At 37.6% G+C, this 12,492-nt stretch overlaps 1 protein-coding gene across 2 annotated transcripts in view; it reads right to left on the bottom strand.

Moving 5' to 3' along the window:
- WDFY2 (WD repeat and FYVE domain containing 2) overlaps window positions 1–12,492 on the bottom strand; it is a 183,605-nt gene that overhangs the window by 56,144 nt on the left and 114,969 nt on the right. For both annotated transcript variants that reach the window (XM_002824297.5, XM_054529063.2), the window contains exon 4: window positions 8,934–8,988. In XM_002824297.5, coding sequence (XP_002824343.1) covers window positions 8,934–8,988 — 55 coding nt within the window. The remainder of the gene's footprint in view (window positions 1–8,933; window positions 8,989–12,492) is intronic.

Genomic DNA, 12,492 nt, shown 5'->3' with positions numbered 1-12,492 from the left:
AAGTCAAAGTCACTGTTATGAGTCCCTTCTTGTTTTCTACTATAGATGTTTAGTTCTGTAAATTTCTCCTTAAATACTGCTATGGCGTCATACCATAAATTCTGGTATATTGTGTTTTCATTTTTTTTATTATTAAAGTTCTAGGGAACATGTGCACAATGTGCAGGTTTGTTACATATGTATACTCGTGCCATGTTGGTGTGCTGCACCCATTAACTCGTCATTTACAATATTTCTCCTAATGTTATCCCTCCCGCCTCCCCTCCCCCCCACACCACGACAGGCCCCGGTGTGTGATGTTCCTCAACCTGTGTCCAAGTGTTCTCATTGTTCAATTCCCACCTATGAGTGAGAACTAACGGTGCTTGGTTTTCTGCCCTTGCTATAGTTTGCTCAGAATGATGGTTTCCAGCTTCATCCATGTCCCTACAAAGGACATGAACTCATCCTTTTTTATGGCTGCACAGTATTCCATGGTGTATATGTGCCACATTTTCTTAATCCAGTCTATCATTGATGGACATTTGGGTTGGTTCCAAATCTTTGCTATTTGCTATTGTGAATAGTGCTGCAATAAACATATGTGTACATGTATCTTTATAGCAGCATGATTTATAATCCTTTGGGTATATACCCAGTAATGCGATGGCTGGGTCAAATGGTATTTCTAGTTCTAGATCCTTGAGGAATTGCCACACTGCCTTCCACAATGGTTGAACTAGTTTACAGTCCCACCAACAGTGTAAAAGCATTCCTATTTCTCCACATTCTCTCTAGCACCTGTTGTTTCCTGACTTTTTAATGATGGCCATTCTAACTGGTGTGAGATGGTATCTTATTGTGGTTTTGAGTTGCATTTCTCTGATGACCAGTGATGATGAGCATTTTTTCATGTGTCTGTTGGCTGCATAAATGTCTTCTTTTGAGAAGTGTCAGTTCATATCCTTTGTCCACTTTTTGATGGGGTTGTTTGATTTTTTCTTGTAAATTTGTTTAAGTTCTTTGTAGATTCTGGGTATTAGCTCTTTGTCAGATGGGTAGATTGTAAAAATTTTCTCCCATTCTGTAGGTTGCCTGTTCACTCTGATGGTAGTTTCTTTTGCTGTGCAGAAGCTCTTTAGTTTAATTAGATCCTGTTTGTCAGTTTTGGCTTTTGTTGCCATTGCTTTTGGTGCTTTAGACATGAAGTCCTTGTCCATGCCTATGTCCTGAATGGTATTGCCTAGGTTTTCTTCTAGGGTTTTTATAGTTTTAGGTCTAACATTTAAGTCTTTAATCCATCTTGAATTAATTTTTGTATAAGGTGTAAGGAACGGATCCAGTTGCAGTTTTCTACATATGGCTAGCCAGTTTTCCCAGCACCATTTATTAAATAGGGAATCCTTTCCCCATTGCTTGTTTTTGTCAGGTTTGTCAAAGATCAGATGGTTGTAGATGTGTGGTATTATTTCTGAGGGCTCTATTCTATTCCATTGGTCTACATCTCTGTTTTGGTACCAGTACCATGCTGTTTTGGGTACTGTAGCCTTGTAGTATAGTTCGAAGTCAGGTAGCATGATGCCTCCAGCTTTGTTCTTTTGGCTTAGGATTGACTTGGCAATGCGGGCTCTTTTTTGGTTCCATGTGAACTTTAAAGTAGTTTTTTCCAATTCTGTGAAGAAAGTCATTGGTAGCTTGATGGAGATGGCACTGAATCTATAAATTACCTTGGGCAGTACGGCCATTTTCACGACATTGATTCTTCCTATCCATGAGCATGGAATGTTTTTCCATTTGTTTGTATCCTCTTTTATTTTGTTGAGCAGTGGTTTGTAGTTCTCCTTGAAGAGGTCCTTCACATCCCTTCTAAGTTGGATTCCTAGGTATTTTATTGTCTTTGAAGCAATTGTGAATGGGAGTTCACTCATGATTTGGCTCTCTGTTTGTCTGTTATTGGTGTACAGGAATGCTTGTGATTTTTGCACATTGATTTTGTATCCTGAGACTTTGCTGAAGTTGCTTATCAGCTTAAGGAGATTTGGGGCTGAGACAATGGGGTTTTCTAAATATATAATCATGTCATCTGCAAACAGGGACAATTTGACTTCCTCTTTTCCTAACTGAATACCCTTTATTTCTTTCTCTTGCCTGACTGCCCTGGCCAGAACTTCCAACACTATGTTGAATAGGAGTGGTGAGAGAAGGCATCCCTGTCTTGTGCCAGTTTTCAAAGGGAATGCTTCCAGTTTTTGCCCATTCAGTATGATATTGGCTGTGGGTTTGTCATAAATAGCTCTTATTATTTTGAGATACATCCCATCAATACCTAGTTTATTGAGAGCTTTTAGCATGAAGGGCTGTTGAATTTTGTCAAAGGCCTTTTCTGCATCTATTGAGATAACCATGTGGGTTTTGTCTTTGGTTCTGTTTATATGCTGGATTACGTTAATTGATTTGCATATGTTGAACCAGCCTTGCATCCCAGGGATGAAGCCTACTTGATTGTGGTGGATAAGCTTTTTGATGTGCTGCTGGATTTGGTTTGCCAGTATTTTATTGAGGATTTTTGCACCGATGTTCATCAGGGATATTGGTCTAAAATTCTCTTTTTTTGTCGTGTCTCTGCCAGGCTTTGTTATCAGGATGATGTTGGCCTCATAAAATGAATTAGGGAGGATTCCCTCTTTTTGTATTGACTGGAATAGTTTCAGAAGGAATGGTACCAGCTCCTCTTTGTACCTCTGGTAGAATTCGGCTGTGAATCCGTCTGGTCTTGGACTTTTTTTGGTTGGTAGCCTATTAATTATTGCCTCAATTTCAGAACCTGTTATTTGTCTATTCAGGGATTCAACTTCTTCCTGGTTTAGTCTTGGGAGAGTGTATGTGTCCAGGAATTTATCCATTTCTTCTAGATTTTCTAGTTTATTTGCATAGAGGTGTTTATAGTATTCTCTGATGGTAGTTTGTATCTCTGTGGGATCGGTGGTGATATCCCCTTTATCATTTTTATTGCATCTATTTCATTCTTCTTTCTTTTCTTCTTTATTAGTCTTGCTAGCGGTCTATCAATTTTGTTGATCTTTTCAAAAAAGAACAATTTTTCCATTTTTTTAATAGAAACAGCATCTTGCTATGTTGCCCAGGCTTCAACTCCTGGCCCCAAGTGATCCTCCCACCTCCGGAAGCATTGGATTAACAGGTGTGAACCACTGCACCTGTCCCAGAGATTTTTCTGTTATTAATTCCTTCTTCAATTCCATTTTGATCAGAGAACATACTTTGCATGACTTAAATCCTTCCAAATTTACTGAGATTTATTTTATGGCCTAGAATATTGTCTGTCTTGATAAATATTCTCCACGTACTTGAAAATAATGTAGAAATAAAACAGACTTTAGTTGGATAGAATGTTCTACAGATGTCAATGAGAGCAAGTTTGTTGACTGGTTCAAGTCTCCTGTACTTTACTGATTCTCTGCCTACTTATTCTATCAATTAATATCTTCAATAAATTGTTGAAAATATTAAAATTTCTAACTATAACTTGTATCTATTTCTCCCTAAAGTTTCATCAGTTTTTGGGTCATATAATTCAAAACCATGTTATTAGATGCATAAACATTTAAGAGTGTTATGGTCTTCTGGTGGACTGGCCCTCATGATACCTTCTTTATCTCTGGTAATGTTCTTTGCTCCGAAATCTACTTTGATATATTAAAAAAGTCACTCCAGTTTTCTTTTGACTAGTATTCTCATTGTATATCATCTTCCATCCTTTTACTTTTAACCTATTTGTGTCTTTATATGTAAAACACACTCCTTATAGTTTATATTTGGGTCTCACCTTTCATTCAATCTGACATTAACTGCCTTTTAATTGCCTTTAGATCATTTATTTTTAATGTGATTACTGACATTGTTAGGTTTAAATCTATTATTGTGTTATTTGTTTTATATTTTTCCACCTGTTCTTTACCCCTTTTTTCCTCTTAGTCTGCTTTTTTTTTTTTATTAATTGGAAATTACTATATGATTCTACTTTATCTCCTTGGTTTGCCTATTAGCTGTCATTTTTTGATTTGCTGTTTATTTTTATTTTATTTTATTATTTAGAGACAGGGTCTTGCTCTGTTACCCAGGGTAGATAGAGTACAATGGTGCAGGCACAGCTCACTGTAACTTCAAACCCCTGGAATGAAGCAACCCTCCCACCTCAGCTTCCCTAGTAGCTAAGACTACAGGCTAATTGTTATTTTTTTTTTTTTAGAGATGGGGTCTTGCTGTGTTGCCCAGGCTGGTCTCAAACTCCTAGGCTCAAAGGATCCTCCACCTCAGCTTCCCAAAGTGCTGGGATCACAGGTGTCAGGTGCTGTCCCTGGTCCTCAATTTGTTATTTTAATAGTTGTTTTGGGCCAGGAGTGGTGGCTCACGCCTGTAATCCCAGCATTTTGGGAGGCCAAGGCAGGTGGATCGCAAATATTAGCTGGGTGTGGTGGCGGGTGCCTGTAATCCCAGCTAGTTGGGAGGCTGAGGCAGGAGAACTGCTTGAACCTGGGGTGTGCCCACAATTGTTTGTGCCACTTCACTCCAGCCTGGGTGACAGAGCAAGACTCTGTCTCCAAAAAAAAAAAAAAAAAATTGTTTTAGGGTTAATAGTATGTATCTTTAACTTACCACAGTCTTTCTCCAAGTGCTATTATACCTCTTCGTGTATAGCATTCTAGAACCTACAATAGTATACTTCCATTTCTCCTGGTCTGTGTGTTATTGTTGCACATTTTAATTTACATATATTATTAACCCCTTGCTACTTTGTCTTTACTTAACAGTCAATTGTCTTTTAAAGAGATTCATACAATATATGAAAAAAAACCTTTCAGTTCCCATTTTTAATACTGTTCTTTGAGTAGACACATAGTTTCTTTTGGCATCACTTTCTTTTTCCCTGAAGGACTTTCTTTAATATTTCATTTAGTGAAAGTCTATGAATGATGAATTCTTTCTGTTTCTGTGTGTCCAAAAAAATGTTTATTTTACTTCAGTTTTTGAAAGATACTTCCTCTGGGTATATAATTCTATGTTGGAAGTTTTTTCTTCTTTTAGAACTTTAAAAATGGGCTGGGCACAGTGGTTCTTGCCTGTAATCACAGCACTTTGGGAGGCCAAGTTGGTGGATTGCTTGAGCTTAGGAGTTTGAGACCAGCCTGGGCAACATGGCAAAACCTCATCTCTACAAAAAATATAAAGCTTAGCCAGGAGTGGTGGCATACGCCTGTAGTCCCAGCTACTTGGGAGGTGAGGTAGGAGGATTGCTTGAGCCCAGGAGGCAGAGGTTGCAGTGAATTGAGATCACACCACTGCACTCTAGCCTGGGCAACTGAGTGAGACCCTGTCTCCCCACTGCCCCCCCTCCCCAAAAAAAAGAACTTTAAAAATGTTGTTCCACAGACATCAAATCCATCTGCCACTCCACTAATTTGTCTGTGTCTAATATATCTATTCTACCCACTGATTTTTTATTTGAATGACTATATTTTCCTTTCTAAAAGTTCTATTTGGTTCTCTTAAAAATCTCCCTGTTTTTTCCATAATCGTTTTATTTCCTTGTTGTTCCTGAAACTTTTTTCTTCAATAATTCAACACATTATGTTATGGCTTCTTTTGCTTTGTTGATCATTATCTAAGATTCTTGGTACTCTAATCATCCTGTTTGTGATATCTGCTAAATTTACTCATGGTGGATTGATTGCTTGTTAGTTTTACAATTTAAAAAAAATGAAGAATTCATCTTAAGCAGTGCTTGTTTTTGTTGTAGGGCCTTTGTGAAATTCGTCTAACTGAAAACAGCTTGCATTCATTTCTAGCAAGTAACCATGGGGTCTTATGGGCCAAGGACCAACTTTATGTTAATTTCTTAACATGGAGTTCCAGCATGTTATAATTGGTTAAAATTTATATTCCAAACTCAAAAGTTTTCAGTTCAGGTTTTGATTTATCAAGGTAAAATTCCATCCTCTATCCAGAGTTGGGGTAAGGAATACATTTCCTTGTAGTCTTCCGAGCCAATTATTGGAAAGTCTTGTTCCTCTTTTTATGGGGGTACAGTCCTTCATGAGATTCAGCCTTTTATGGAAATCTCAGTTCCAATTTTTCATCTCACTCAGGCCCTGGGCCTTATTTCTTGTCCCCAAGTGCATGCTCATACACAAGTATCTATCTCTTACTGGTTCTCCATCTCCCCAAGACAGCTGCAATGACAGATTATATGTATATCACTCTGAGTTTTAGTTCTCTCTTTGGTTCTGGCTCATAGAAATTTTTTTATTTGTATCTTCCATGAGCCTAGTATTGTATTAAGAAGAATGACAAAAACAACAAGAAGTGTCATTTTATCATTATCTCCAGGAATTTGTGGAGAATAGGTTTCCATAGTACTCTAGTTATCAATTTTTTGTAATCCTCTATAGATAAAATGAACTTATATGAAATATTAAGAGACTCAAAGAATAATGGCATATGAAGAGAAGTTTCTAGTGATATGCTCATTATACGTATATCTGTGAGGCCAATCATTATTTTAACAAAGACATAGGAAATGGCATGTTATGCTTACACATTTAAGAAAAACACAAAATTAGGCAGAAATTAATATATTTAATGACAACCGGGATTTCTAAATATCTTGATAAGCTGAGGTGATGGGCTAAATAAAATGAGACTGTGAATAACAGGACGTAAAGTGCAGCATTTAGGCTAAAAAAATAAAACAAAAACAAGAAACAGCTCCAAAAGTACTGAAGATATAGCTTTAAATAACTCAATACATTTTAAAATAACTAAAAGAGTATAATTGGATTGTTGGTGACATGAAGGGTAAATACTTGAGGCAACAGATACCCCATCTACCCTTACGTGATTATTATGCATTTCATGCCTCTATCAAAATGTCACATGTACCCCATAAATATATATACCTACTATCTACCCATAAAAATAAAAAACTAAAAAAAAACAAAGAAAAAAACAAACAATTCAAGTGAGAACTGTGGAGGAGCTTGAGTTGATTGCTCCACATGAGCCCACAGTGTAAAATGGCTGCCAGAAATTCACCCTATATAAGAACAGTGCTGAGGAAAAGAGAGAAGGGAAATATAATTTTCTACTTGTCAGATTACATGCATGTATTAGTTACCTATTGCTGTGTAACAGATTACCCCAAAACTTAGTGCATTAAAACAGTAAATGTTAATTATCTCAGAGTCGGAAATATTGGTGCAGTTTAGCTGCATGCCTCTGTCAAAAAGTCTCTCACAGGATGGAATCAAGGTGTGGAATGGAACTGTGGTCTCATCTGAAACCTTGACAGGGGGAGAATCTGCTTCCAAACTCTCTCACATAGTACTGGCTGGATTCAGTTCCTTGTGGGCTATTAAACTAGGGTGTCAGTTCCTTACTGGCTGTTGACAAGGCCTCCCTCAGTTCCTCAGCACATGGGCTTCTCCACAGGGCAGCTCACAACATGGCAGCTGGCTTTCATCAGAGCAAGCACACAAAAGCACAGAGTGGACAAGCAAGGTGGAAGTTTTGGTATCTTTGTAACCTAATCTCAGAAGTGATATCCATCACTTGCCATATTCTAGGTCTAGCCCATACTGGAGGTACAGGGTAAATTCCAGGAGGCAATGATCATTAGGAACCATCTTAAAGCTTACCTACCACAAGGTATCATATTTTCAAATGGTCTTAAAGGTACCATATGATATCCCAAATATGTGACCAAGCCAATTAAAAAAAATTTTTTAAGTAATGTATTTTTAAAACTTGATAAATAATAATTGTATATATTTACAGGATACATGTAAAAACTGTTTTAAAGAATAAAGGCTCAGGTAACATAAAATAAAAATTAGAGATGTAAAATACATAGGCTGGAAAAGAGAAGTGAGAGCAGAACACTGAAGATTGAAACAGGAGACAGAAGGGAAAGGGCAGAAACTTTCACTGCTGTTTTAAAATAATTGAAAGGTTGTCATGTGTAAGAGAGATTGTACTCAGTTTCTGTAGGTCCAACAGGCTAAGCAAACACCAGTAGAGGAACATTTATCACTTATCACACAATGTTTTAATGGCCTGCTTACCAACTGTATCCTCTCCATGGTTATAAACTGCTTATGCATAGATACTATACATGTCTGGTTCACTATTACAGTTCTGTTACCGGAACACAAAAGACACTCAATAAATATTTGATGAATGATATGTGAGAAAATTAAAGAATAAAGAGAAATAAACTTTAGCTCCAAATCTTAAAATAAAGAACTTAATGCTTAAAATTTTCCAAAATCATAATGGTTCCTATGTCTCTGGAGGTACTAAGGTAGAGGCTGGATGATCATTCTCTCATTAAAGGTGAGTCAAGAGAATTGGATGAAATGACCTCTAAGTGTTAAAAGGTCTACCTCAAACTTTCTGGTTCCCACAACATTGTTAGTCTGAATAAAGAAATCCCTTCCAAAAATTGTTGGCAGATGGCTGGTCAATGTTGAAGACATGATAAAACCACAATTCTTCCCCTTGGACAACACACTCTGAGCATTTTAAAACATTTAACCAAATACAAGATGAGTCCTATTAAGGCAGCTTTTTACTGGACCCACTTTCTAAACCTGCTGTACTGTTGAAAAGCAGCATGGTATAGTAGGAAGACAAAGGCTGTGGGTTTGTGAGTCACGCTGACCTGATCTGGCTCTGCACTTAACTAGAACCCCAGGCAAGCCACCCAGCCTCATTGGGCCTCAGTTTCTTAATTCAAAAAACAGGGATAACATTCACTCAAAAGGTTGCTCTGTTTTGTTTCCTTGATGATTGTAAAGTATGTATTCTCCTGTGGCAGTGAAAACCACCAAGAAGTATTTTAGAATCTGGGTAATGAAGGTACTCCTCTCACTCCCTACCTTGATAATTTTTCACAGGAGTCATCTTGTTATAATCTTCTGACAATATAAACTCCTGTAAAAGAAAAGAAAAATATTAAACAAAAATAAATTCTTTAAGTGAATGACTGTATTTGGTAAAACCAGATTGAATAAAGCAAATTATCATGACGATTACATCTAACATTAGTATTTTGCCCATCAACTCAGAATTTTTGTACCCTTTTAAAAGTAACAATCAAAATTATGATCCAATGCAGTTATCATAATTTTACCTTATAAGTGTTGACTTTTTGTGTATGCACAAGAAGAAAACCAGATCAGTTCAGCATCTTGGTACTCATCAATTTTGAAGATAAACCTAATTCAAAATACTTTTCTTTCAAGGGTGCCACAGCTAAAAATTTGCAAGGCTCTAACCAGTAAGGAAATGGATGGCATTTCTGCTAAAGAAATAAATTAGATATTTTAAAGATTATTTTTCTAAGATTAGTAATTTATTTCCCCTTATTTACTACAAGCATCTGAAGGTTGCATCTTACTCATCCCTGTATCCCCAGGACACCGGGCACAGTACCTTGGCACAGTAGGTAATTAATAATGGTCACACAAAGGCACTTCTCAGTGTAATGAGATCAGTCTGAATGTCCAATTTACTGAAAAAATCAGTTTCTGTATCACGCATCGTATATACCCTTTGTGGGGACACATAAGTGTGTGTTGTTTCACCCATGCATCTGCGTATACAGTGACCTGTATGTAGAAGGTGATTGAGTGTTTATGAGATCCAGCCAGGTTTTGAGTCCTTAGACTTCATTCAAATGCAAAATATCCAGGTATTCTTAAAGAGTATATTATAAAACATAAGGAAAGCTGCAAAGTATAATAAATTGATGCCTTCATCTGAGTTTAGAAACAGCGCAATTAATCTTTTCAAAATATTTGGAAGCATCCAGGATTTTTCTTTGATAACTTAAAAAAAGGGGGATGGCAAGACAGACACCTAAATGCCTTACTTGCTATCCGGGTCTTCCTGAGTTTAGTAGTTTGTGTAATTTTTTAGAAGGAAATAATTATTTTATTGTTTTTGTGATAAACGTCACAAAGGTAAAGTAGGAGATGATGTGAGAGAATATACAAAGCAATAAAGTTCCTTTGCTTATTAATTTTTCTATTCCAGCCCCCTTTAAGAAGCTTATCTACAAATGAATTTTCTTCACCGTGATTTTCTCAGTAATAACATTATTCAACTTGTCACTTTAAAAATTCATATCATTATTTCTTCAAGGAGTGGCACTACATCCACTTCTTGTTTTGGAAGAGTTAGACCTACAATTGGACACAGCCGACTAATTTTTTTTCTTTTTTTTTGACAGAGTCTTGCTCTGTTGCCCAGTTGGAGTGCAATGGCGCGATCCTGGCTCACTGCAACCTCTGCCTCCCAGGTTCAAGTAATTCTCCTGCCTCAGCCTCCCTAGTAGCTGGGATTATAGGTGCATGCCACCATGCCCAGCTAATTTTGGTATTTTTAATAGACATGGGGTTTCACCATGTTGGCCAGGCTGGTCTTGAACTCGACCTCAGGTGATCCGCCCGCCTCAGCCTCCCAAAGTGCTGGGATTACAGGTGTGCACCACCGCACCTGGCCAGAGCAGACTAATTTTTAAAGAAGTAAAGTAGCTGGCCCATAAAGTGCTTATAGTGTGGGTAAGGAAACCTGGGAGGTGCCTAAGCAACAATTCACTAGCAACTTTTAATCACAGGCAACAGGACCTTGACCCTGACCCCCAACTTTACAGGGTCCCAAATATCGTGACACATACACAAATAAATTTATTAAAGACAATTGTTATCTGGCCAAGTGTTTTCTGAGTTCATATTGTTCATGTTATTTTGAGTATACTGAAATGGTTCTCTGACCTGGTCAAAAGATACCTCAATTCCTTTCAAAACAATGTAAGGTATAAAATAACACAACGTAATAGAAGATTGCATTTAGGATTTAATATATACATTAAAAATAAAATTACCAGTTCACTGCATTGGTAAACCTAATTTCTTGGTCATTTATTTTTCCTATGATAATAAAAACATATAATTATGGAGAAAATTTAGATTTTGTTAGCTTTTGTTATTACTTTTTTTTTTTTTGAGATGGAATCTTGCTCTGTCACCCAGGCTGGAGTGCAGTGGCGTGATCTTGGCTCACTGCAACCTCTGCCTCCCAGGTTCAAGTAATTCTCCTGCCTCAGCCTCCCTAGTAGCTGGGATTATAGGTGCATGCCACCATGCCCAGCTAATTTTGGTATTTTTAATAGACATGGGGTTTCACCATGTTGGCCAGGCTGGTCTTGAACTCGACCTCAGGTGATGCGCCCGCCTCAGCCTCCCAAAGTGCTGGGATTACAGGTGTGCACCACCGCACCTGGCCAGAGCAGATTAATTTTTAAAGAAGTAAAGTAGCTGGCCCATAAAGTGCTTATAGTGTGGGTAAGGAAACCTGGGAGGTGCCTAAGCAACAATTCACTAGCAACTTTTAATCACAGGCAACAGGACCTTGACCCTGACCCCCAACTTTACAGGGTCCCAAATATCGTGACACATACACAAATAAATTTATTAAAGACAATTGTTATCTGGCCAAGTGTTTTCTGAGTTCATATTGTTCATGTTATTTTGAGTATACTGAAATGGTTCTCTGACCTGGTCAAAAGATACCTCAATTCCTTTCAAAACAATGTAAGGTATAAAATAACACAACGTAATAGAAGTTTGCATTTAGGATTTAATATATACATTAAAAATAAAATTACCAGTTCACTGCATTGGTAAACCTAATTTCTTGGTCATTTATTTTTCCTATGATAATAAAAACATATAATTATGGAGAAAATTTAGATTTTGTTAGCTTTTGTTATTACTTTTTTTTTTTTTGAGATGGAATCTTGCTCTGTCACCCAGGCTGGAGTGCAGTGGCGTGATCTTGGCTCACTGCAACCTCCACCTCCTGGGTTCAAGTGATTCTCCTGCCTCAGCCTCCTGAGTAGCTGAGACTACAGGTACGTGCCACCATGCCTGGCTAATTTTTGTATTTTTAGTGGAGACAAGGTTTCACCATGTTGGTCAGGCTGGTCTCGAACTCCTGACCTCGTGATCCGCCTGCCTCAGCGCCTGCCTCGGCGCCTCCCTCCCCCAAAGTGCTGGGATTACAGGCGTGAGCCACCACGCCTGGCCTTGTTATTACTTTTTTGATCACAGAAACACAATATACTACTCTAAGAAATGTAAGAAAAATAAGCACTAAAAATCCCTTGTGATACCATTTCTCAAAGATAAGTATTATGGAACGTACAGTTGTAATGTATAATAAAACAAAACATTAAAACTACTTGGCAATGCTGTTTTCTTTTTCACAGTTCATGCATACAATTCCACATGAGTACATACTCATCAACTTCATTCTTTTTGATGACTGCATAGGATGTAGTATAACATTCTTTTTTTTTTTTTTTTTGAGACAGAGCTTCGCTCCTGTTGCCCAGGCTGGTGTGCAATGGTGTGATCTCGGCCCACCGCAACC

This window comes from Pongo abelii, chromosome 14 (assembly GCF_028885655.2).
Source record: "Pongo abelii isolate AG06213 chromosome 14, NHGRI_mPonAbe1-v2.0_pri, whole genome shotgun sequence".
NCBI classification, from domain to species: Eukaryota; Metazoa; Chordata; class Mammalia; order Primates; family Hominidae; genus Pongo; species Pongo abelii.
Note: the sequence above shows the minus strand (reverse complement) of the source record. Positions and strands in the feature narration are given on the sequence as shown.